The 27,901-nt window shown below is 37.1% G+C and overlaps 1 protein-coding gene across 1 annotated transcript in view; it reads right to left on the minus strand.

The window, feature by feature from the left end:
- Positions 1 to 27,901, minus strand: part of LOC138335669 (uncharacterized) — a 188,929-nt gene that overhangs the window by 43,932 nt on the left and 117,096 nt on the right. Inside the window, exons 95-122 of the mRNA XM_069284830.1 lie at positions 27,449 to 27,604; positions 25,712 to 25,892; positions 25,286 to 25,479; positions 24,853 to 25,053; positions 23,613 to 23,727; positions 22,519 to 23,151; positions 22,179 to 22,396; positions 21,791 to 21,883; positions 19,617 to 20,098; positions 19,351 to 19,414; positions 18,822 to 19,028; positions 18,313 to 18,412; positions 17,250 to 17,355; positions 15,228 to 15,409; positions 13,948 to 14,054; positions 13,381 to 13,536; positions 12,755 to 12,938; positions 12,260 to 12,453; positions 11,904 to 12,095; positions 5,780 to 5,894; positions 4,498 to 5,080; positions 4,409 to 4,464; positions 3,876 to 4,102; positions 3,498 to 3,590; positions 2,397 to 2,765; positions 1,752 to 1,828; positions 1,507 to 1,570; positions 1,015 to 1,221 (exon numbers count right to left, since the gene is read on the minus strand). Of these exons, the coding sequence (XP_069140931.1) occupies positions 1,015 to 1,221; positions 1,507 to 1,570; positions 1,752 to 1,828; positions 2,397 to 2,765; positions 3,498 to 3,590; positions 3,876 to 4,102; positions 4,409 to 4,464; positions 4,498 to 5,080; positions 5,780 to 5,894; positions 11,904 to 12,095; positions 12,260 to 12,453; positions 12,755 to 12,938; positions 13,381 to 13,536; positions 13,948 to 14,054; positions 15,228 to 15,409; positions 17,250 to 17,355; positions 18,313 to 18,412; positions 18,822 to 19,028; positions 19,351 to 19,414; positions 19,617 to 20,098; positions 21,791 to 21,883; positions 22,179 to 22,396; positions 22,519 to 23,151; positions 23,613 to 23,727; positions 24,853 to 25,053; positions 25,286 to 25,479; positions 25,712 to 25,892; positions 27,449 to 27,604 (5,556 nt within the window). The remainder of the gene's footprint in view (positions 1 to 1,014; positions 1,222 to 1,506; positions 1,571 to 1,751; positions 1,829 to 2,396; positions 2,766 to 3,497; positions 3,591 to 3,875; positions 4,103 to 4,408; positions 4,465 to 4,497; positions 5,081 to 5,779; positions 5,895 to 11,903; positions 12,096 to 12,259; positions 12,454 to 12,754; positions 12,939 to 13,380; positions 13,537 to 13,947; positions 14,055 to 15,227; positions 15,410 to 17,249; positions 17,356 to 18,312; positions 18,413 to 18,821; positions 19,029 to 19,350; positions 19,415 to 19,616; positions 20,099 to 21,790; positions 21,884 to 22,178; positions 22,397 to 22,518; positions 23,152 to 23,612; positions 23,728 to 24,852; positions 25,054 to 25,285; positions 25,480 to 25,711; positions 25,893 to 27,448; positions 27,605 to 27,901) is intronic.

The following is a 27,901-nucleotide window of genomic DNA, read 5'->3' on the forward strand; positions in this document are numbered from 1 at the left end:
TTGTACATATCATTACTCCACAAATCTTGTATTTTAAACAGAATTGTACATATAATTGCTCCACAAATCTTGTATTTTAAACAGAATTGTACATATCATTGCTCCACAAATCTTGTATTTTAAACAGAATTGTACATATAATTGCTCCACAAATCTTGTATTTTAAACAGAATTGTACATATCATTGCTCTAAAAATCTTGTATTTTAAACAGAATTGTACATATCATTACTCCACAAATCTTGTATTTTAAACAGAATTGTACATATCATTGCTCCACAAATCTTGTATTTTAAACAGAATTGTACATATCATTGCTCCACAAATCTTGTATTTTAAACAGAATTGTACATATCATTACTCCACAAATCTTGTATTTTAAACAGAATTGTACATATCATTGCTCTAAAAATCTTGTATTTTAAACAGAATTGTACATATCATTACTCCACAAATCTTGTATTTTAAACAGAATTGTACATATCATTGCTCCACAAATCTTGTATTTTAAACAGAATTGTACATATAATTGCTCCACAAATCTTGTATTTTAAACAGAATTGTACATATCATTACTCCACAAATCTTGTATTTTAAACAGAATTGTACATATCATTGCTCCACAAATCTTGTATTTTAAACAGAATTGTACATATCATTGCTCCACAAATCTTGTATTTTAAACAGAATTGTACATATCATTGCTCCACAAATCTTGTATTTTAAACAGAATTGTACATATCATTGCTCCACAAATCTTGTATTTTAAACAGAATTGTACATATCATTGCTCCACAAATCTTGTATTTTAAACAGAATTGTACATATCATTGCTCCACAAATCTTGTATTTTAAACAGAATTGTACATATCATTGCTCCACAAATCTTGTATTTTAAACAGAATTGTACATATCATTGCTCCACAAATCTTGTATTTTAAACAGAATCGTACATATTATTGCTCCACAAATCTTGTATTTTAAACAGAATCGTACATATTATTGCTCCACAAACCTTGTACTGTTTGCCGTTATTCAGGCTGATGACATAGGTTCCTTCCGTCAGGTCACCATTGACATATATACGTGGCACCAGGGGTGTTTTTTTACCATCAGCCACAGGTCCACACCGATCGAACACAATAACGTCGTCACCTGATCGTACGGCTGCGGCACAGTTACACGAGGCTCGTTTGTTACAACTACGGTAAAATCCTCTCACCTGAAAGGTAAATTTAGGTTTAGTTTACAAACTTTAACTCATTTCAAAGAAAATTATGCTATCATCACAAAATGTTTATATAGATGTTTTTATATAAAGATTCAGTTTTTGCTTAGATATCATGAAATTCAACTACCAGGTAGTTACTCTAATATTCAATGCTTCTAAAGGGAAAATCTTAAATAGCTTCTCAAAGGATCTAGTATCACAAAAATTGTGTTGTCAAAGAATGTCCAGTTGCTAAGGATACTGGGGATAGAGCCTCTCTTAATCCTATTGACTCACCTCGTATGGTAGGGTCTTGTGTCTGAACATCACAAATTCACCCTCTAGGAAATTGTCATATGTTCTGAAAAACAGCACATTAATGATTTTGAAATTTGTTGAGATTTCATATCAGTTGCTGAAAAACAAGAGGAAGCGAAAAACATACAAGCACATAACTTGAAAACATGTTTCATCCCGAAATTCCATCCTTTCAAAATTTTAAAGAAGATGTCCTACATAACTACAAGGATTTTTATACTTACTTTTTATCAAAGGTGGTGATGTGCGGGTCGTTAACTGATCTACAGGTCGCCGTGCGGTCTTGGTCAATTACTTCAACCTGTATACAAAGTCATAGAAATCAATCGTCAAAAATGAAAGTAGTTTTTTTAAAGATGCTCCACCGCCAACGGAGCATAAATGATACCCATCATTTGAACAATAACTGATGTTTAATTGTGTATTTATGTGTCTAATTAACACAAAAATACATATAAAATAATAACTTTGGTTGCATGCACAATCAGTACTTCATCACACATAGGACGAAATTTTTTCAGGATGCAATTAATTATTTTAAACACTTTCATCTTGAATTAAAATGAGAAGCTCAAACTTTTCAATAATGGTAATGGTGTAAAGTAAGCAACTTTTGTTACTAAAGAAAAATACTCATTCGTCTGCTCCTGATTTTGATAATGAAAAATTACCATTTGTCAGCGGTAGAGGATTTTAAAATAAATGATTTCTGCTCCCATTCAGCATAATGCTCATAGCACAAGTTTTAATAAGTGGGAGCTTACTCATCGATACTGATATTAGGATAGTAAAGGGAGATAATCCAATGATAATGACAGCAAATTAAGTTTCACATCATAAAGGATAAATACGAAGGAGAGATAACTCACCGATACTGAGATGGACACTAATTCTGTAACTGTTGTACTATCCCACAACAATGGGATCAGTAGGATTGTCTGCTCCTGATCTTTGTCCTTCAGTCCATCAATAGTGGCCTTGACCTTGATGCACATCTCTGTCATCCAGTTGTCATCGGTGATGTAGACAGAACAGCTGTCGTTTCCGCTGACCTGGAACATGGCCTGAGGGATCTGGCGTCCTGAGGGACAGTAATTGACCATCGCCTCAGTGAAATTATGGGATATCTGGATACTACAGTTGGTACCAGTACAGAACATTCTTGGTGGGAGAAGGGATCGGACTGATACACACTTAGAAACTCCTCCTTCATACACCTTTAGTGAAGTGTCCTCCACCTAAAACATCCACAACATTGAGTATTTATAAGTAACAATATTAACTGTGGATAACTATTGGTGTAATAGGATCAGGTGATGTAGAGGTTAACCAAGGTAAGCCATTCATCACTCACCTAGCCAGCTTGTGTCCGACCCTGTGACCAAACATTTTCAGGGTTATCTGCCCATCTCAGGGCCCTCTGCTTTTCTCCAACTCCAGGTCAATGACAAAGTTTATCCCCATGTGATTTTATCATATTACAAAATTAATGATTGTTATAAACATTGTAAAGATGAAGCAGCACAAAAACAAGTAAGCGTAAACAAACTTCATTCCTTTGCTGACTAGATAATTGAACCTCTCTGTATAGAGGTCACTCTAGCTCTAATTGGCCTTGAACCTACCTGTGTAGAGGTCAATAGCTCCAATTGACCTTGAACCTACCTGTGTAAAGGTCGCTATCACACTAAATGACCTTGCACCTCCCTGTTTAGAGGTCACTTTGGCTCTAAATGACCTTGAACCTACCTGTATAGAGGTCACTATGGCTCAAAATGACCTTGAACTTACCTGTTTAAAGGTCACTATCTCTATATGACCTTGAATCTATCTTATAGAGGTCACCAGCTGTAAGTAACATTCAACCTCACTATACAGAGGTTACTATGACTCTAATTGACCTTGAACCTAAATGACATTGCACCTCCCTGTACAGAAGTTACTATGGCTCTAAATGACCTTGAACCTACTTGTATAGAGGTCATCAATGAATCACTCCGCCTCTCTGGCCCTGTAGTACCGTTACAGTCATCAGCGAAGCAGGCCATCACACCACACATAATCTAAAACAAAAAGAAAGAGATCTCTTTTAATAAGACATGAACTTTGCAAAAGATTCTAATTGCCTATATAACATAAACACCACACCTCTATATGTTAAAGCAGGACGGAGTGGAATGTAATGTAACAGGATTTGAAAAACATAGAAAATATAACATGTCCCTCCATTTCATATTGAGGACTTCAAACTATTCTTGATAGTCGATTATTTTAAAGTAAATACACCAATTAAATCTGAGTCCGATGAGATATAAGTATCCTTTATGAAGAATGACCATTGAGACTACCTTGCTGCCGTAGATGACTTGTCCTAGAGCTTCCTCTGTCAACCTGCTGGAGAATGTGACATTGTCAAGGTCGTACATAGCCACTGTTCTGTTGTCGTTGTACCACATGACTTTGTAAAGGTGCGACGTGGTTGTCATGGTTATAGGTTTGAACGTACACATCAGAGACACACTACCATTTACGACTTCGAGTTCAATTTCTGGCTCCTCGTCAAATGATGGCAGAGCTATAGAGATTAAAACAATGTGAAGTTTTTTACCTTTTTTTTTTTTTTTTTTTCAAATGTTCCTACAATGCACCCATGGTTACAAATCTTTTAAGGGAATTATTTTGCAATTCACAGTATTTTGCCCTCATCAAATTTACTAAACTTAACAATTTTACAATTATCTGAATTACAAAACCATTTAGGTTTTCTGACCTTTGTGACTTGCAAGAGGTAATATCTCATAAGCTTCATATTGTTTTCCATCATTTCCATCAAAATTTATTTTGAGTCCTATTTTTGTTATTTTTACATATGTCAACTTACCGAAGGTGATGTCCAGTTGTTGTATGATATCCAGTGAGGCGGTAACAACAGAGAACCTGATATCCAGTGAGGCGGTAACAACAGAGAACCTGTCCAACGCCATGTGACAGAACCCTCCTGTCAGAGCCTGACCAAAGTAAAAGTTAGTACTTAAGCTCAGACTTGTTGTTCCTCTATCAATGTAATTGGTCGTTCTGGCAACTCTGCTGTTGTCTAAATATAGCTCCAATCCACCCTGTAGACTCCACGAGAACTGGACAAAATAGTATTGTTCTAGTTTAAAGTCTTTAGTGTACACAGTCCATTCCCTTGTTTGTGTAGAAACTCTACAGTACAGCCGATTCCGTGTAAACCACATGGCGTATCCATAGTTACTTGATTCATCTCCTCCATTACTTAATACATAGACCTTAGACCCGCTAACAGATATAATTTCCAGTCCGAATGAGAAGGTCACACCAAGGTTACAACGTTCTACATTTCCTAGACAACTACTGGAATAGTCACCAATATCAAATGCCTGGTCAACACCATTGAGAACAACTGCGAAGCCTCCAAGTGGTCCATACACTAGCTGAGGTGAGCCAATCAGATTAAACTGATAGTTCCCAGCATACAACACAGAGGAAACAATTCTCAGGAACAGGAAGTAATGGACAGTCACGGTATCAGCTGAAACAGATCCAATGTTACTTATAATGTATTCATAAGTCTATAAGTACGCTGGACAGTCACATTATCAGCTGAAACAGATCCAATGTTACTTTATTGAACCACGGTATTCATTCTATATTCAGTCAACTTAGCATTTCTAAGTATAGATCCATTCTTAAAGCAATCTACACTCTACTCAGAAGTCAACTTGTTTTGTGCTCTTCAAAGAAAAGATTTCTCAGAAGATCTTCCACCTTATAGATGGTCCTGAAGCAGAAAAGCTATAAATCGGTTGATCGAAAGGCATATTCTAGAAGTAAATTAGACCCTAGGGGAACCTGCACATGCAATTTAACACAGATTCGTTCAGTACTTTCTGAGAAATAGCGGTAACAAATTTCAATTGTCAAAATCCATGATGGCTGCCTGGCGGCCATTTTGTTGACCGATTGGTCCCAAAATGCAATATGCACAACTAGGGCCCTAGGGGAACCTACATATGAAATTTGAGAAAGATCCCTTAAGTACTTTCATTCTTCATAGACCAAAGGGAGGCAGTGACTTTGGTTTTGGTTCTGATGACAAACTCCTGAAGGATATTGTATGAAGTTCTCAGGACTGGGCTTGACACTGATGACCATTTCAAATGAATTCTTGAATACCAGGAACATAAGTATATAAATCTAACAGTCACTGAACTTGTTCCGTCAAACTTACCCTGTAGTTGTGTCCAAACTGTAGTGGACTGACTGATGTCACACACTTCATTTGGATTGTTTTCATTCACGGTTCCATCTTCATAACAGACTGAATTAATCCTACAAACGTCAGTCTGCAAGTTGGAAAAAGTACAGAACCTTTATTTTAGCTTTGAACAACCTATTGTCAGAAACACTTGAAACTAGAATGTTTGGAAGACAATGTGACCACTTTTAAAAATCACCTAAACCGCCGACAGAACATAAATGATACTCATCAGTTGAACAATAATTGGTGTTTAATTATGTGTATATATATGTCTAATTACCAAAAATAAAAAAATTTAAAATAAATTATTTTGTAATTGGTGCATGCACAATCAGTATTTTATTCCATATAGGACATAGTGCCAGGGATTTTTTTGAGATGCAATTGATTATTTTTTTTTTATATTCATATCTTGAACTTTTTAATTTTTGTAATGGTGCAGAGTAAGTATTAAAACTTTTGTAACTGAAGAAAAATGCTAATTTGTCTGCTTCTGTGTCGGATAAAGAAAAAAATACTGTTTGACAGCGGTGGAGCATCTTAAGTCTAGAAAGGCCAGATGGGTAGGATGGGATATAGCCATCAGATAGAACTTAATCAGAAGTTGATGGGTAGGATGGGATATGGGCATCAGATAGAGCTTAATCAGAAGTTGATGGGTAGGATGGGATATGGGCATCAGATAGAGCTTAATCAGAAGTTGATGGGTAGGATGGGATATGGCCATCAGATAGAACTTAATCAGAAGTTGATGGGTAGGATGGGATATAGCCATCAGATAGAGCTTAATCAGAAGTTGATGGGTAGGATTGGATATGGCCATCAGATAGAGCTTAATCAGAAGTTGATGGGTAGGATGGATATGGGCATCAGATAGAGCTTAATCAGAAGTTGATGGGTAGGATGGGATATGGGCATCAGATAGAGCTTAATCAGAAGTTGATGGGTAGGATGGGATATGGGCATCAGATAGAGCTTAATCAGAAGATGATGGGTAGGATGGGATATGGGCATCAGATAGAGCTTAATCAGAAGTTGATCGGTAGGATGAGATATGAGCATCAGATAGAGCTTAATCAGAAGTTGATGGGTAGGATGGGATATGGGCATCAGATAGAGCTTAATCAGAAGTTGATGGGTAGGATGGGATATGGACATCAGATAGAGCTTAATCAGAAGTTGATGGTAGGATGGGATATGGGCATCAGATAGAGCTTAATCAGAAGTTGATGGGTAGGATGGGATATGGGCATCAGATAGAGCTTAATCAGATGTTGATGGGGTAGGATGGGATATGGGCATCAGATAGAGCTTAATCAGATGTTGATGGGTAGGATGGGATATGGGCATCAGATAGAGCTTAATCAGAAGTTGATGGGTAGGATGGGATATGGGCATCAGATAGAGCTTAATCAGAAGTTGATGGGTAGGATGGGATATGGGCATCAGATAGAGCTTAATCAGAAGTTGATGGGTAGGATGGGATATGGACATCAGATAGAACTTAATCAGAAGTTGATGGGTAGGATGGGATATGGGCATCAGATAGAGCTTAATCAGAAGTTGATGGGTAGGATGGGATATGGGCATCAGATAGAGCTTAATCAGTGAAGATGGATGGTAGGATGGGATATGGGCATCAGATAGAGCTTAATCAGAAGTTGATGGGTAGGATGGGATATGGGCATCAGATAGAGCTTAATCAGAAGTTGATGGGTAGGATGGGATATGGGCATCAGATAGAGCTTAATCAGAAGTTGATGGGTAGGATGGGATATGGGCATCAGATAGAGCTTAATCAGAAGTTGATGGGTAGGATGGGATATGGCATCAGATAGAGCTTAATCAGAAGTTGATGGGTAGGATGGATATGGGCATCAGATAGAGCTTAATCAGAAGTTGATGGGTAGGATGGGATATGGGCATCAGATAGAGCTTAATCAGAATGGGTTGGGATGGGTAGAGTTACAGAAGGATAGATGGGCATCAGATAGAGCTTAATCAGAAGTTGATGGGTAGGATGGGATATAGCCATCAGATAGAGCTTAATCAGAAGTTGATGGGTAGGATGGGATATGGGCATCAGATAGAGCTTAATCAGAAGTTGATGGGTAGGATGGGATATGGGCATCAGATAGAGCTTAATCAGAAGTTGATGGGTAGGATGGGATATGGGCATCAGATAGAGCTTAATCAGAAGTTGATGGGTAGGATGGGGATATGGGCATCAGATAGAGCTTAATCAGAAGTTGATGGGTAGGATGGGATATGGGCATCAGATAGAGCTTAATCAGAAGTTGATGGGTAGGATGGGATATGGGCATCAGATAGAGCTTAATCAGAAGTTGATGGGTAGGATGGGATATGGGCATCAGATAGAGCTTAATCAGAAGTTGATGGGTAGGATGGGATATGGGCATCAGATAGAGCTTAATCAGAAGTTGATGGGTAGGATGGGATATGGGCATCAGATAGAGCTTAATCAGAAGTTGATGGGTAGGATGGGATATGGACATCAGATAGAGCTTAATCAGAAGTTGATGGGTAGGATGGGATATGGGCATCAGATAGAGCTTAATCAGATGTTGATGGGTAGGATGGGATATAGCCATCAGATAGAGCTTAATCAGAAGTTGATGGGTAGGATGGGATATGGGCATCAGATAGAGCTTAATCAGAAGTTGATGGGTAGGATGGGATATGGGCATCAGATAGAGCTTAATCAGAAGTTGATGGGTAGGATGGGATATGGGCATCAGATAGAGCTTAATCAGAAGTTGATGGGTAGGATGGGATATGGGCATCAGATAGAGCTTAATCAGAAGTTGATGGGTAGGATGGGATATGGGCATCAGATAGAGCTTAATCAGAAGTTGATGGGTAGGATGGGATATGGCCATCAGATAGAGCTTAATCAGATGTTGATGGGTAGGATGGGATATGGGCATCAGATAGAGCTTAATCAGAAGTTGATGGGTAGGATGGGATATGGGCATCAGATAGAGCTTAATCAGAAGTTGATGGGTAGGATGGGATATGGGCATCAGATAGAGCTTAATCAGAAGTTGATGGGTAGGAGCAAGGATGTGATGGTAGGATGGATATGGGCATCAGATAGAGCTTAATCAGTGTTGATGGGTAGGATGGGATATGGCATCAGATAGAGCTTAATCAGAATGTTGATGGGTGGATGGGATAGGATGGGCATCAGATAGAGCTTAATCAGAAGTTGATGGGTAGGATGGGATATGGCATCAGATAGAGCTTAATCAGAAGTTGATGGGTAGGATGGGATATGGGCATCAGATAGAGCTTAATCAGAAGTTGATGGGTAGGATGGGATATGGGCATCAGATAGAGCTTAATCAGAAGTTGATGGGTAGGATGGGATATGGGCATCAGATAGAGCTTAATCAGAAGTTGATGGGTAGGATGGGATATGGGCATCAGATAGAGCTTAATCAGAAGTTGATGGGTAGGATGGGATATGGGCATCAGATAGAGCTTAATCAGAAGTTGATGGGTAGGATGGGATATGGGCATCAGATAGAGCTTAATCAGAAGTTGATGGGTAGGATGGGATATGGGCATCAGATAGAGCTTAATCAGAAGTTGATGGGTAGGATGGGATATGGGCATCAGATAGAGCTTAATCAGAAGTTGATGGGTAGGATGGGATATGGGCATCAGATAGAGCTTAATCAGAAGTTGATGGGTAGGATGGGATATAGGGCATCAGATAGAGCTTAATCAGAAGTTGATGGGTAGGATGGGATATGGGCATCAGATAGAGCTTAATCAGAAGTTGATGGGTAGGATGGGATATGGGCATCAGATAGAGCTTAATCAGAAGTTGATGGGTAGGATGGGATATGGGACATCAGATAGAGCTTAATCAGAAGTTGATGGGTAGGATGGGATATGGGCATCAGATAGAGCTTAATCAGAAGTTGATGGGTAGGATGGGATATGGGCATCAGATAGAGCTTAATCAGAAGTTGATGGGTAGGATGGGATATGGACATCAGATAGAGCTTAATCAGATGTTGATGGGTAGGATGGGATATGGGCATCAGATAGAGCTTAATCAGAAGTTGATGGGTAGGATGGGATATGGGCATCAGATAGAGCTTAATCAGAAGTTGATGGGTAGGATGGGATATGGGCATCAGATAGAGCTTAATCAGAAGTTGATGGGTAGGATGGGATATGGGCATCAGATAGAGCTTAATCAGAAGTTGATGGGTAGGATGTGGATATGGGCATCAGATAGAGCTTAATCAGAAGTTGATGGGTAGGATGGGATATGGGCATCAGATAGAGCTTAATCAGAAGTTGATGGGTAGGATGGGATATGGGCATCAGATAGAGCTTAATCAGAAGTTGATGGGTAGGATGGGATATGGGCATCAGATAGAGCTTAATCAGATGTTGATGGGTAGGATGGGATATGGGCATCAGATAGAGCTTAATCAGAAGTTGATGGGTAGGATGGGATATGGGCATCAGATAGAGCTTAATCAGAAGTTGATGGGTAGGATGGGATATGGGCATCAGATAGAGCTTAATCAGATGTTGATGGGTAGGATGGGATATGGGCATCAGATAGAGCTTAATCAGAAGTTGATGGGTAGGATGGGATATGGGCATCAGATAGAGCTTAATCAGAAGTTGATGGGTAGGATGGGATATGGGCATCAGATAGAGCTTAATCAGAAGTTGATGGGTAGGATGGGATATGGGCATCAGATAGAGCTTAATCAGAAGTTGATGGGTAGGATGGGATATGGGCATCAGATAGAGCTTAATCAGAAGTTGATGGGTAGGATGTTGATATGGGCATCAGATAGAGCTTAATCAGATGTGTGGATGGGTAGGATGGGATATGGGCATCAGATAGAGCTTAATCAGAAGTTGATGGGTAGGATGAGATATGGGCATCAGATAGAGCTTAATCAGATGTTGATCGGTAGGATGAGATATGAGCATCAGATAGAGCTTAATCAGATGTTGATCGGTAGGATGGGATATGAGCATCAGATAGAGCTTAATCAGAAGTTGATGGGTAGGATGGGATATGGGCATCAGATAGAGCTTAATCAGAAGTTGATGGGTAGGATGATATGGGCATCAGATAGAGCTTAATCAGAAGTTGATGGGTAGGATGGGATATGGACATCAGATAGAGCTTAATCAGATGTTGATGGGTAGGATGGGATATGGCATCAGATAGAGCTTAATCAGATATTGATGGGTAGGATGTGATATGGGCATCAGATAGAGCTTAATCAGAAGTTGATGTGTAGGATGGGATATGGGCATCAGAGAGAATTTTATTAGAAGTTGATTGGTAGGATGGAATATGGACATCAGATAGAGCTTAATCAGAAGTTGATGGGTAGGATGGGATATGGACATCAGATAGAACTTAATCAGAAGTTGATGGGTAGGATGGGATATGGGCATCAGATAGAGCTTAATCAGAAGTTGATGGGTAGGATGGATATGGGCATCAGATAGAGCTTAATCAGAAGTTGATGGGTAGGATGGGATATGGACATCAGATAGAACTTAATCAGAAGTTGATGGGTAGGATGGGATATGGGCATCAGATAGAGCTTAATCAGAAGTTGATGTGTAGGATGGGATATGGGCATCAGATAGAGCTTAATCAGATGTTGATGGGTAGGATGGGATATGGGCATCAGATAGAACTTAATCAGAAGTTGATGGGTAGGATGGGATATGGGCATCAGATAGAACTTAATCAGAAGTTGATGGGTAGGATGTGATATGGGCATCAGATAGAGCTTAATCAGAAGTTGATGGGTAGGATGGGATATGGCCATCAGATAGCTCTATCTATGTCTACTAACTGTGTTTAAGTTACTAATACTTCAATACTACTTCTGTATCCATAGTAAAACTAGGATTGTCTACAAGATATGAATGTTCATCTCTATATGTAATATTTAAAGGGTGTGACACCAGAAAAGACATAAGGGGACAGAAATGAATACCATTATACCTCCCCCCCCACCCCACTCACAACATCTTTTCTATATTATTTACTCCAAGACTGCATTAGACCTACCCGATCTGTACAGTAGCCTGAAGAGTTACAGTAGGTGCAGAGGGAGTTGTAGACTACGTAGTCCAGGCCGTTACTGAATGTCACGCCATCATTTGTACACTTGACGATGGCCTCGAATAACTCCGCGCTGTTAGGTAGAGGACACATGATGTCATCAAACGACTGGAAGGTCGCAGACTCCAGGACCGTCGGCTGTCACAAATTAACAAAGTCATACATGTTTTATGTAGTCATCACTCAACATTCTTTTTAATTTGTCTCTATTAATCAATATCTTGATTTTTCTACAAAAGGATATTTAATCAAAATTAAAAAAAAAATTGTTGTCATCATTATCATCATCATCATGACCTTACCCTGTCTGTAATTTCAAAGCTACATGACAGATTGCCAACCGGTGAGAATCCCAGTCCATATATTATGATGTTTTCACAGGAAACTGTTTGCCTGTCACAGATTCGGCCACGGAAAATGTCCACAAGTATCGGGGGGTCAGTCAAAGAGATGGAACAGTCAGCTCCTCCAAAGCCAGAAGGACAGAAACACACTCCTAGAGGTCAAGGTAAAAAAAATATGTGTGTCAAGGTAAAGGTGAGCAGTCAGAAATTTGAAATCAACTCATTTCCAGTAAAGGATCTGTGAGATTGTGCGACTACATTTGTAATGTAGTCCCTAATAAAGTTCACATAACGATTATAAGTTCATAACTCACAATGCTTTGATGACATTATTGCAATTATCACATCACAATGAACTTGCTTTCATTCACTTAAACTAATTGTTCAATCTTTCAGATATTGTTTGTATCTGGGAACTGAATTTTACTTAAAATTATTATAACTAAAGGTTACCTTCAGTACAGTTGCCACGGTAACTACATTCATTGGGGCATATCAGCTCAATGATGCCGGGTAACAAAGGCAGCCCATCGTCACCCTCAATCCACAGTGTGATATTGGACTCCATAGCGATGACACACTGCTCATTGATGTCAGACAGAGCAGTTTTCAACCACTCGTCAAACGTGTCTGTTATCTAAACACACAAGCAGGACCAACAGGTGTTAATTAAAGGTGTTCATAAAGCCAATACAGGTGAGTATGTGCCACTTCTTCTTATAGATTATAACTGTGAATTACTCGTTTTATAGCTATATCTAGTAGCCCTTCTGTCTATTTACCAGAAGATTTTTTGGGAAGGCTTCCCTTCTGAGAAAAGTGTTAATTGAGTAAGCCTATGCGTTTCTAGTCTTACACTCAAATGACAAAGCTAAAGGGACATCCCTTTTAGTATGAAGGTAGAAGGTCACACATTATATACAGTCAAAGTTTCCTATTAGTAGTCTATAAATTGATTGATTTAATATTCTTTTATATCATTGTCAAAAGTTACAAGAAACGACCTACAAGAAATTTCTGAAAATATACATATAAACAAAACGGCTGGCTCTCTGTAAGATTATAAGAGTTTTTCTTACTCCGACATCTGACACACAAGCATCGATAGTGGCCGCGAAGTCCACGCCTGGGATGGACAAACAGGCCGCCCCAGACACAGAGCCTTGTATAAAGGTCGTACACCTCTCGACGGCCTCATTGTATGTTATACCACCAGGTGTAGGGAAAGAGGCTGCCTGAAATGTCAAATAATAAAAGTTTTTATTACTCACAAAGCATTATTAAGGAATGGAAAATTTATAAAAGGCTGCCTGAAACATTACATACAAACAATTTTTTACTTACAAGGCATTGCAAAGAAATGGGAGCAATATACACAGACTCCTAAAAGTTTCTATACAGTCAGCCTATCTATAGAGACCACCCAAAGAACAAAGAGGATCTTCATTGACAAATTGTTCTCATATACAGGTCGTGATTGCCAAGTGGTCTTTATACCCGAGTCAAGTTCTGGTTAATTGGCTATTTGAGACATTAAGAGAGGGGTTTTATTAAGCAGGTGGTCCTTAAACAGAGGTGGTCGCTACGGCAGGTTCAACTGTGCACTGTTCTGGGAGGAAATGACCCAGTGATGGCGAGTTACTTACAGGTGAGGTGTACAACAGATTCACTTCAAACGTGATCTGGATCACAGACGAGAAACATTTCACTGTCTCCAGACTTTCCAGTAACAGTTCTGTGGTGATGTCTTGCACTGAAACATAAACATTCCTCTTTGTGAGATTTACTGGTAATTAACAATAAACTGACAAAGAGACCATACATAAAGTCACATTATAGTGTGAGATTTACTGGTAATTAACAATAAACTGCCAGAGAGACCATACATCAAGTCACATTATAGTGTGAGATTTACTAGTAATAAACAATAAACTGCCCAAGAGACCATACATCAAGTCACATTATAGTGTGAGATTTACTGGTAATTAACAATAAACTGCCAAAGAAACCATACATCTAGTCACATTAGAGTGTGAGATTTACTGGTAATTAACAATAAACTGCCAAAGAAACCATACATCAAGTCACATTATAGTGTGAGATTTACTGGTAATTAACAATAAACTGCCAAAGAGACCATACATCAAGTCACATTATAGTGTGAGATTTACTGGTAATTAACAATAAACTGCCAAAGAGACCATACATCAAGTCACATTATAGTGTGAGATTTACTGGTAATTAACAATAAACTGCCAAAGAAACCATACATCAAGTCACATTATAGTGTGAGATTTACTGGTAATTAACAATAAACTGCCAAAGAGATATCAAGTCACATTATAGTGCAGTGAAAAAAATACTGCAAAAGACAAAATAGCTGAGAGTGTAGTATATACAGCTTCCTCTGGGGAGTCTATTGTATCAAACAGTCACTCCACCAGATCACATTATAGTGCTACCTCACTGAACATCCAACAAAATACTCCCATAGTGTCAAATTATTTCAAACTCAATTAGATCTTATGTACTTTATAAAAATGTTTTTTTATATCATCTGTACACAGAATACAATTGCACACGAGAATAAGGTGGTTATATGAAGAACACTTCACACTGCAAATTTAGTGCTATTGCAAGCACTAGTAGTTTCTCCCCTCACAACATGGCATTATATGCAGGAGTAGTCCTCCAGTAACACATAATGCTACACCAGTCAGACAAGAAGATATTTTAACTAGAACTGTCTCTGGATTGGACGACTAATAACCCCTGCTGTACTAGTAATAACTACATTAATAGTAGTTGTGCCGACAGACAGACAGTCGGACAGGCAGAGAAACAACCCAAAGCCAGCATACCCCCCTTAACTTTGTTGCGGGTCCTGGGTATAAAAATTGTGATTAAGAGTTAACTATTCTAATACCTTGTTTGTTTTTCTTGTTGCGGACAATTCCACAGTTGACAACATCATTACCGATGCCACACACAGGTTGTTCGTCATAGAAACAGTCACATGAGTAGCCCCCACCACTAATTAAGGACGTCTGGGCGTCCAGGATGGTCTCTCCACAGAATCCAGTGTATAGAGTGTCTCTTACATCAACTCTGATAGAACAAAGGCCCGGAAATCATGTCAAATTAAATTAATACAAGAGGCCTATGTGCCTTCACGGTCATCTAAAAATCATTTTAACGAATTATAACAGGAGGGAGAGAAAACAAATATATGATTAAAAAGAAACCAAAACATCAGTGTTGGGCAGAGTCACTATACAAAAGCTTTTCCCATTCTCAAAAGGATGTTTGATAAAATTTGGCCAAAATTTATCGATACGTTTATGACTACCAGCTTTTTCAAAACGAATTCCTCATTTTCTACTATTGGGCCCCCACATCTCCTGCTCCAGGGGAATCATATCTAGAGCCATCATTTTACATAATTTTGTAATCTTCCCGCTAAAATGATGTTAGGAGGGGATATCATCTTTTGATGCCATTCCATCACCAATAGAAACAATGGTCCCGCACAAACGTTATCAGGTGTCACTTACTACGTGAATTAGTCCCATTACTGTAAACAGACTTTCCGTCCATAATTGTAAATATGTAATGGATAATTTTCGAAAACCTGTCCATTATTAGAGAGAATGGATAGTACTGAGCCCGCAGCGCGCGATACAATCCATTCTCTAATAATGGATAGGTTGAGGAATTTATCCTACTTAAAACCCATCATACCACTACCCACTACCTTGCGTACCCTGTTAGAGAAATGGGACATCCCACTTCAGGTATTGCACAGGTGTTCACTCACCTGTGACAAATAATGGATTAACAATGTTGAGATGCATGCACAATCATTTAGTTTTACACCTTTGGTGGTACCACAGTGTTTTTGAACATGTCGTTTAGTGATATATTCCTTACCCGGTCATCAATTAGGGATGTACGCAGCTGTGATTCAGATGATATAACGTTCTAATTGGAGTTATTGTTTGCCTGTTTGAAGTGACCTATTTATTCGTACAAGGACAGGTGGATCATCTAACTTAACATCAAATACACACAAGGAATGTGAGTTTTCCCTACACTTTAAACATAACTGGGTTTTTTTAATCGACGATGCACATGTTATTTATATGATGGTATATTGTGAAACCTGTCTAATCCGACACCACATGGGAGCAATTTGTTTGGTCAGATTATTCAGGGTGTAGGAAAGTCAGATATTGTTCCTCATGGGAAAACGGAACAGTTATAGATAGGATGTAGGGAAACTAGGTGTCAGATTAGATAGGTATCGCTCCATTATGATTATTATATATGTTTAACCCTAATCATCAGATTATATGTTATAAGGGTTGTGAGATATCTGACCTAAAAGGCTGCATATTATCCCACCTCAGTAAAGGATCTAAAATTCCTTTTCCTTTTTAGACTTGATATGTTTCTGTATCAGATCACTATTAAACTATGTAACAAATGATGATGCAAGACTCTCATTATGTTTTGTTTTTTTGCTTTCAGAACAGTAACAGCTAGGAAGGGAAGTAATAATTTCGATGGAGCAGTGAACATAAATGTAAAATTTTGGATGGTCCAATAAATTTGTTTGGTTTTCCTTACAGCAGCATTTTTTTACCTTTGTTCAAAATAGACTGTCCATTATTCCCTCTGACTGTCCATTATTTTAGGGAATACATGTAATGGATAGTGGCCCTATAATAATGGACAGCGAGTTACATAATGGACTCCTAGGTGTCCATTATTTAAGATAATGGTCATATACAACAAAGGAAACTTTACTAGCTGGGTTTTAAGTCAGACTTATGGCTATCACCAACTAGTGGTACACACTATGTGAGGCCACAGACAGAACCAGGAAACGGTTTGATTATATTTATCATATAATGATGACAACATTGTCAGGCTCTGTGATACCTACCTCCATGTAATAGAGAATTCATCGGGTTTACCACTCGGTACAAAAAGAGTTCCATTTGGAGACAACAAATCATTGTCAGATTCTCCGTCAAAGTTTCCACACAGCCCTACAACACAAAAGAAGATAACGTATTTAGCTGATATAAACAGGTTTCAGGATTATACAGTTTTAATCACGATAAATCAAGAAGGACAAAGGGCCTAAGGGCCTTAACGGTCATCTGACTACCTTAGCAATAGTCTTATAGGAAATTAATTAGATATGGTGTCATGGAAGCCATTTTCAAATTGGGATCAACCAGAGATGTAAAAACACTGTGTCAAGATAAATTGATGATTATTTCAGGCAAGTTTCAGTCAAATTGCACCGGTAGAATTTGAGAAGAAATTCAAAATGTGTTTTCAAGATGGCGGCTGTGGCGGTCATCTTGGATTTCGCATCAACCCGAAAAATAACAACACTTGGTTGGGACCATGTCAGGATCATTTGAGGCAAGTTTCAACTAAATTGCACAGGTAGAACTTGAGAAAAATTTCAAAATATCTTTTCAAGATGGCGGCTGTGGCGGTCATCTTGGATTTCAGATCGACCCGAAAAATAACAACACTTGGTTGGGACCATGTCAGGATCATTTGAGGCAAGTTTCAGCCAAATCGCACCTTTAGAACTTGAGAAGAAGTTCAAAATGTGTTTTTGAAGATGGTGGTTGTGGCGGTCATCTTGGATTTCGGATCGACCCGAAAAATAACAACACTTTGTCGGGACCATGTCAGGATCATTCATGCAAGTTTCAGCTAAATCTCACTGGTAGAGCTTGAGAAGAAGTTCAAAATGTGAAAAGTTTACGCCTGGCGGACGGCACACAATGACAAACAAAACATGATGACTATAGGTCATCCTGACCCTTTGGGTCAGATGACCTAACACTGTCATACAGTACCACAACTCAAGAGTTTTTAAAATAATAGATCTGAGCTGATGATTTTTTCAAAACAAAACTGACTTTTGTCAAAACAAAATTGACTAACAGTCACATGACTTTGTTTAATGAACATGTTGTTACCTTCAACATTTTCGATGTCACTGGGGGCTGCTTTCATCCAGACGTTGAGGTATGTCCCTTGCTTTGTTACAGTGAGGTAGGCTCCGTTAGGGAGGTAGATCTAGTGGGGAAATGTACATCATTAAATGGCCTGCCTGATTTTCTTTGTGGAAAATCAAATTAATTAATGGGAGCCAACATTTCTTTGTGGAAAAAAATCATTTGATGAGCAGCCAGGATTTTCTTTGTGGAAGCTAGAACACTTTAACTTCAAAAACTTAAAAACTCAGGTTTTTGTATTCTGTTTATATTGAACAAACTTCTATCTATGTAAACTTAACTTAACTAAAATTGTATCATAATCCTTCCAATTTTGAATTAATATGCTTATAAATGAAATTATGGCCAAGATATGTTTGGACAAAATTCAATATTGATCCTGAGTGTGTAGAATAAACTTTTGTGGAAAAATCTATTTAAGATAAAATAAACAACTTTCTGCTAGAAGACTTGTTGATAATGCCGTTTACCATATAGGTAGATCCGCCATTCTTCTGGAAGACGTAGGTGCCTGTGGTTAGGCCTCCATTTACATACATCTTCTTTATCAGTGGCTGAACTCTATCGGTCTTCGTCGGGCCACAGATGTCTAATACGATGACGTCGTCGCCGGATTGTACAGCTACTGCACAGTTACAGGATGCCTTCCCGTTACAGTTCCGATAAAATGTGTGTACCTGTAGTATATTATACAGATATATATACAGATATAGATACATATATATAGAAGACCTTATTTAAGAGACCATTCGTGTTCAAATTCCCATTTTTAACCTCATTTATAATGAGGATCAAATTTTCTTAATCAATCCAAAATCCTGTGAAATTTGGAAAATATAAACCCCGTCGGAAAGAAATGGCAATTCAGTACATTAAAACTAGCTCTGGTAAAGAATGAAGATTTGATTGGTAATTTGGAATCTATAAGTATGGAATATTTCAGCGAGTTAAGAAAGATTTAAGATCTTGGTATGGACACAGTGTAGCTGGAGCACTTACTGCATAAGGTAACCGCTTGTGTCTATATAGTACAAACTCTCCCTCATAGAAGTTGTCATATTTCCTGAAAATATATTAATGTGATAATTTTTGTCATATCTTTGTATAAAATAAACTTTGCATGAGTCAGATTAAAATCTTGGTTCTATTAAAATATATGCAGTGTAATCGTCAACAGTGATTTCACAATAATTAGTCTTTATACTCATTAGTGATGGATATTGAAGTCCTGCAAACAATATTTGCTCCCAAAGAAAAAAACTTACAGCCCATCAAATGTCGTCATGTGCGGATCGTTGATAGATTTACAAACGGCCGACTTATCTCGGTCCTCCACCGTGAGTTTGATACGATCGGTGATGTAACGGACCAATGAGAAGCCAGATTCCACCCGGATCTCCACTTGTATGGACTTTTTCTGGTCGCCGTCATTGATTCCATCAACCTTCGCCAGGATGGGGACGTAAACCTCCTCCCGCCATGTAACGTTGTTACTGGTTGCCATGGCACCACAGATTGACATACGACCCGTAGAGTTATCTGTAGCTGTAGGGAAAACAGCCTGGGCTATTGGAGAACCACCAGGACATCTCTTCTCCTTTCGGGCTATTAATGACGTCCAAATGGAGATGGTACAGTTGTCAGATCGGTCAGCAACTTTACAGAACAGACGAGGAGGAACCATGCTTTTGAAGATTAGATTTTTAGCATCGCCTCCTTCAGATATTGTTATTTCCTCTGTTATTGTCTGCAAAATCGAAAAATTGAGATTATTTGTGTCATTGTCTACAAAACCGAAAAATTGAGATTATTTGTGTCATTGTCTACAAAACCGAAAAATTGAGATTATTTGTGTCATTGTCTACAAAACCGAAAAATTGAGATTATTTGTGTCATTGTCTACAAAACCGAAAAATTGAGATTATTTGTGTCATTGTCTACAAAACCGAAAAATTGAGATTATTTGTGTCATTGTCATGCAAAAAGCCGAACAAGAGATCCAGAAGGGATCTTGGCGCCCCACAAAGAATTGATCTATGTCTGACAATGGAAAGAGGGATCTTTTCTCTGCTTTTCAAACTTTTGCAAACATACTACAAATAAATTTGAGAAAGATCGCTTCAGTACTTTCTGAGAAATAGCGAGTAAAAAACTTTAAGTACTATCAAAATCCAAGATGGCTCCTTGGCGGCCATCTTGTAAATCGATCGGTCCCAAATCGAAATATGCACAATCTAGGGCCATAGTAGGAACCATTTTGAGACAGATTCAGTCAATACTTTCTGAGAAATAGTGATAACAAACTTTAACTATCGAATTCCAAGATGGCTGCCTGGCGGCCTTTTTGTTGAGCCGATCGATCCCAAAACGCATTATGCAACCAACGAGCCCTAGGGAAACCTACATTATGAAATATGAGAAAGATCCCTTTCAGTACTTTGTGAGAAATAGCGATAACAAACTTAAAACTATCAAATTCAAAGATGGCAACCGATCGATCCCAAAAAACGCATTATGCACAACAAGAGCCCTAGGGAAACGATACATATGAAATATGAGAAATGCAGTATCCTTCAGTACTTTGTGAGAAATAGCGAAAATCTTTGAGATAAAAAACTTTTAAGTATTAAAATCCAAGATGGCTGCCTGGCGGCCATCTTGTTAACGATTGGTCCCAAAATGCAATATGCACAACTAGGGCCCTAGGGGAACCTACATATGAAATTTGAGAAAGATCCCTTCAGTACTTTCTGAGAAATAGCGATTGTCTACAAAACCGAAAAATTGAGATTATTTGTGTCATTGTCTACAAAACCGAAAAATTGAGATTATTTGTGTCATTGTCTACAAAACAGTGCTTTCTGAGAAATAGCGATAACAAGAATTGTTAACGGACGGACGGAAGGAAGGACGGACGGAAGGACGGAAGTACACGGACAAAAGCGATTTGAATAGCCCACATCTGATGATGGTGGGCTAAAAATTGAGATTATTTGTGTCGAAAAATTGAGATTATTTGTGTCATTGTCTACAAAACCGAAAAATTGAGATTATTTGTGTCATTGTCTACAAAACCGAAAAATTGAGATTATTTGTGTCATTGTCTACAAAACCGAAAAATTGAGATTATTTGTGTCATTGTCTACAAAACCGAAAAATTGAGATTATTTGTGTCATTGTCTACAAAACCGAAAAATTGAGATTATTTGTGTCATTGTCTACAAAACCGAAAAATTGAGATTATTTGTGTCATTGTCTACAAAACTGTAACATTACTTCTATCTTTACTACTAATTGTTTCTATAGAATTAAATATCGGAAAATATTCAAGATGGTAACCAAAGGTAACTGGTGGTATGTTTTATTCTAACACTGCATCACACTTTACATGATCTGTTATGATATAAGTTATCATGTCAGTGTAGGATGAACAGCTTACCTCAATCCTATTGTAGATGATGTTACTGTGACTTGGTGTTCCTTTTGTGATCTCACAGTTATATGCAAAACAGGCAGACACTTTACAGTACAACTGCAGGAAAGGAAAACAAAATACAATAAGCATTGGCAGATGCTGTCACATTGTGTGTCTTAACTGTAGTTCACAGTTATTTATATATGACCTCCAAATATACTAATCTCAATTTCTATAACTCTGAAACCCAGCATAACCCACCTGACCCGGACAAATGACCCTTGTTGATTTGACAATGGACTCCTGTTGACAGAATTGAGACATGTTGACCTTGACAACTTATCCTTGTTGACTTTAACAATTGACCCATAATGACCTTGAAAAATGACCCCTGTTAACCTTGACAACATACCCCTGTTCCATATTCAGGCTCTCCATACATGTCCTCTGAGAGAGTTGCTTTGTACTCGTCTCTAGTGAGGTTTTGCTTGGTCAGTTTGGAGTCTCCTAGATACCATTCTACCTGGTACTGGACATCGGCACGGAACTGTTGGTAACGACAAATGAACACAGCCTGATCCTGCTCAACATCCACTGTCAGGGTAGGTCTCTCTGTGAAGCTTGGCAAACCTGCAATAACACTTTATCACTGAGAGCGGATAGTGAACATTTTTCATTATTTTTATTTTTTTCTCAGAATATGGAAATGTAAGCATGGTAATTGTGATGTTCTGATACTTAAGAATCCTTACCTATGACAAAACCAAGGTATATGAGAACTTCTCTGGAAGCCAGGCGGACATTCCAGTACTCCACCACCATGTCTGTGAAGTTGCCAGTGGAATGGGGCCCTCCAATGAGCAGGTTACAATCCCTGGGGCTCGGAACATCTCTATACAGGAAATCTACAGCACTAGCCTTATTTTCAAAGTCGACAAACATATGGAGTCCAAACTGCGGGCTCCATGACACATCGAAATGGTAGAGTGTATCGGCGCTGACAACTGTAGACACAGTCCATTCTTTTGTGCGTGTACTCACAGTGAAATACACCAGTCCATTACGATAAAACATGGCATAGCCGACAGAGCCGGGCTGGTCACCACAGTTTGTGTAGATGTACATGTTGTCACGGAGAGATCTAAATCTCAGCGATAGACTGATGGTGATACCCAGGGTACACAGATCAGGATCCATCAAACAATCACCGGCTGTCGAGGAAATGTTGAAATACTGATCTATTCCATTAAATGCTATGGCATTCCTACCATTCTCTGTTACATCTATAACCAGGCCTCCCTCAAAAGGAATCTTTCCTGCATTGGTTATTACGTTAGTTCCTTCAATGTACAGGAAGATCAGGTCGTACCATTCGATTGTTGTAACTAGAAACAAACCAAAACAGAAATGTAGTTGTTTGACAAGAAAAGAATTTCAGATCGTACCATGCGATTGTTGTAACTAGAAACAAACCAAAACAGAAATGTAGTCGTTTGACAAGAAAAGAATTTCAGGTCGTACCATTCGATTGTTGTAACTAGAAACAAATCAAAACAGAAATGAAGTCGGTCGGAAAAAAGGATCTACGTTATTCATGGAACATCTTATCTATATTATCATAATGAGGTTTTATCAAGTAGATACAGATTGTGAGCAATAATTGCTGATCCTTTACTAACTGTACAGAAATGAAAGACTAGACACAAATGACAGTATTCAAACAGTTGTTTTAGCTTTATAGAATATTTCAAACAAGGCCTACTGATAAAACATATGACTGATAATTTTGTGAGGTCATGTGACCCTGAGCTTGCTGATGATAATGTGACAATGTCATGTGACTTACCGCTGATGACTGTCCAGTCTGATGTAGACACTTCTACCCGACATCCTAACGACGGTTCAGCAGGATTGACGTACCAGTTATCATAACAAATGCCGTCAATAACACAAACATCAGTCTGAAACAAAAAGTACAGTTATCAATAATTGACCACTTCAAGCACCATCTTAGATATCTACCATTGGATTCAATGACCTCTTGAATTTCTCAAGAAAAATTCAAACCTTTATTGTACATTTAGATAACATCAGCTGTTACCAAGTATCAAAGTAATAAGCCTGATACTTTTCTGGATACCAATATCTCTAATGCCCTGACAAGTCATTTAGTTTTTTTGTTTTTTTAGGAGAAAAAAAAAGAAGATTTTTATTACTTATAAGAGAGAAATGATACAACAAGTTACCCTCACACAGAAGGGGATCCATTCAACTCGCAACTTTCATACTTATTTAAATTCAAAAGCACGTTGTAAAATTGCAGGGTTCAAGCAGAAGAAAAAATAAGTAAAAGCAAGAAAACTTGAAACTTCATAATACTGCATTTGTAATCTCAGGCCTATTTTTAATTGAGGCATTTTAAGCTGTGAAGTTTCAGATGGTCTAACAATCATTCAAAAATGTTTGTAAAAATATGAAATGTTCTGGCTTCAACTGCCCTTTCTTGACTACTTGAACTCTGTTTTAAGAAGCACATGAATACCGGTATGTTTGTTTGTACAGTACAGTTGTGTAGAATATTAATATGAACAAACACATGGACACACAATTTTACCTCTCAACTACAGTTAGATTCCACACAATGTATATATTCGCTGACTAGGGTGCTTCACCTTATCTATTGCTTTTCTCTTCCAGTAGTGAGAGGTAATTATATATAATTTATAAAGTAAAATTATCATTTCTTACTCCTTTAATTACATTTCTTTGGGTGAATATTAGAGTATAGAGAGGAAAGAGAGAGAGAAAAAAAAGAAAAGAAAAAAAAGAAATAGTGGGGTGTGTGAGGTGTGGAAGGGGAGCTTGAGGGGTAGATCTGGGAGGAGTAGGAAGGAAGAAAGAGGATAGTACTATCAATGTTAATTTATACAAATTTAACTTGATGATATATGAATAAAAATATCTGATTATTCTTAAAAGATGGATCAGCAACACTGTGGTAGCATTTGAGAGTGGTTTTGGGAGAGACGAATATCTACTATAGTTTAGAAAATTTAAAAGTCATTTAGGTGTTAATAAGTACTTACCCTGGGTGAACACCCAACAAGCGTACAGTTGAGACAGATTCCATTATAGATGAAGTAGAGATTAGCCACACTTTGGACAATACCGTTATTGCTGACTGAGATATTGTAAATACCATCGCCAGGCAACACACACTCAACAGTTTCAGAATTGAAATACACTGCAGCAGATGATCCCATGCTTTCCACAATGGACAAGTTCATCTGTGAGAAAATCAAGGGAAAAAAAATCAAATATTATTATCACAAAGAAATGAGTATGTTTTCTGGTAGATTTAGTCACAATGAGCGCTTACAGAATCAAGATTGATCACTGAGAAAATATCATATTTTGACATATTGAATTTAAAATGGCCAAATTTTCTTCTTGATAATTCCCTTGCATCTTACTATTCGAATCATGGAATAGTTTCAGCTAATAACTTGTTAAACTCACTGATAAAACTTGGTAACTGCAAGTCAGGTTCACAGTATCAGCAAAATAGTCTCCGTAAATCCTGAGTGTCGAACATGAACGGGACACACGACTATTACAGAAGAAGCCACCCTCGAAGGAGAAAACATCTGGGGCCCTATTGGCATCAACTTCACAGCTGTCACCCAGCCATCCATCATTACATACACAGACGCCTGTAAACCAATATTAGACATCCACTGTTAATAGTAGTTAAATCTAAAGATTGATTTTATCTCTCACTTTTACTTAATTTGGAGAAAATCTTCCATAAATATGATCTAATAGATCATATAATATTCAAACCTTTTAGTAGTAATATCAAAATATTTGTTAATTTATGAATTTCTCATAATCCCTTTGTAAAATTTCACTGTGACCTTTGGTTGACCTTAGTTGTGAACTTACCGTCCGAGCAGTTGCCATTGTCATTACATTCATCAGGACAAATAGCACCAATGACCACTGGGTCAGGTACAGGTTCTCCGTCAACAATTACCCATAATTCCACATTTACTTCCACGATTACAAAACATTGGAGAAGGAGATTGTCCAAGCCTTCACTGGCCCAAGTGATGTCGTCTGTCAGCTGGAAATTTAGTTTTTAGTTTTTAAACGAAAAGAAAATTTATTAGTTCTTCAAAATCATTGACAATGAATGGATTTTGCATGTTTATGTTTAACAAACCTTTTCATGGCATTTCAATTCTGAGATTTCCAGGTAATTAAAAGTATGTAGTGATTCCAATTTATCTTTATTTGAAATTTTTTCAGTTGATTTATTTTAGCGAATTCTAAATGTCCAAAAAATTAAATTGGATGCAAAACTAAGTGATTAACAGTATTCGGTCAATAATTTATCCGACATCATTAACATTTTGACATCATCAATGATGACCATCAGGGTACATACTATATTATCCCCTAAATTGTTTGACTTTCAAGGACCATGTGGTAGATTGTCCAAGTAAGTTATCCAACATTATTATCAATACTATAACAAATTCTTATCCTACATTATCATCAATATTATTACAAATTCTTATCCTACATTATCATCAATTTTATTACAAATTCTTATCCTACATTATCATCAATATTATTACAAGTTCTTATCCTACATTATCATCAATTTTATTACAAATTCTTATCCTACATTATTATCAATATTATTACAAATTCTTATCCTACATTATTATCAATATTATTACAAATTCTTATCCTAAATTATTATCAATATTATTACAAGTTCTTATCCTACATTATTATCAATATTATTACAAATTCTTATCCTACATTATTATCAATATTATTACAAATTCTTATCCTACATTATTATCAATTTTATTACAAATTCTTATCCTACATTATTATCAATATTATTACAAATTCTTATCCTACATTATCATCAATATTATTACAAATTCTTATCCTACATTATCATCAATATTATTACAAATTCTTATCCTACATTATTATCAATATTATTACAAATTCTTATCCTATATTATATCATCAATTTCAATATTATTACAAATTCTTATCCTACATTATTATCAATATTATTACAAATTCTTATCCTACATTATTATCAATATTATTACAAATTCTTATCCTACATTATTATCAATATTATTACAAATTCTTATCCTAAATTATTATCAATATTATTACAAGTTCTTATCCTACATTATTATCAATATTATTACAAATTCTTATCCTACATTATTATCAATATTATTAATCAATATTATTACAAATCTTGTCCCACATTATTATCAATTTTATTACAAATTCTTATCCTACATTATCATCAATATTATTACAAATTCTTATCCTACATTATTATCAATATTATTACAAATTCTTATCCTACATTATTATCAATATTATTACAAATTCTTATCCTACATTATTATCAATATTATTACAAATTCTTATCCTACATTATTATCAATATTATTACAAATTCTTATCCTACATTATTATCAATATTATTACAAATTCTTATCCTACATTATCATCAATATTATTACAAATTCTTATCCTACATTATTATCAATATTATTACAAATTCTTATCCTACATTATCATCAATATTATTACAAATTCTTATCCTACATTATTATCAATTTTATTACTTACTTTAATATCCTCCACACAAGCCTCCACAATGGGAGAGAGCTCCAGGCCCGGGACACTGAGACAGGTGCTCCCTGATTGAGGACCAGAGAAGTACAGCATACATATCTGTGTCGCCATTTCTAACGTAATGTTACTGGGAGTCGGCCAGGTCACATCCTAAAAGAAATACAATCAATGTCACAGTTCAGATCAATGAAACAAAAAAGAAAAAAGGAATCAAATAGCAATTCACTCCAAAATATTTTTACCAATCTTTTAACATTTTATTTCAACCAGTCAATGAATTTTTTTAATCATAGCAATCCAATAAACTTAGTGACACACTATACCCAACTGTAGGTGTTCCTTGGTATTAGCATGTACTTTCTATTCACAACTTTAGTCATTTAAGGATGGCCTCCCCTGTATGCAATGTATTGTGGTGTGTGGTATGTTTTGGGAGGCTGCGGTATG

The sequence above is a fragment of the Argopecten irradians genome, chromosome 11, assembly GCF_041381155.1.
Source record: "Argopecten irradians isolate NY chromosome 11, Ai_NY, whole genome shotgun sequence".
Lineage (NCBI taxonomy): Eukaryota > Metazoa > Mollusca > Bivalvia > Pectinida > Pectinidae > Argopecten > Argopecten irradians.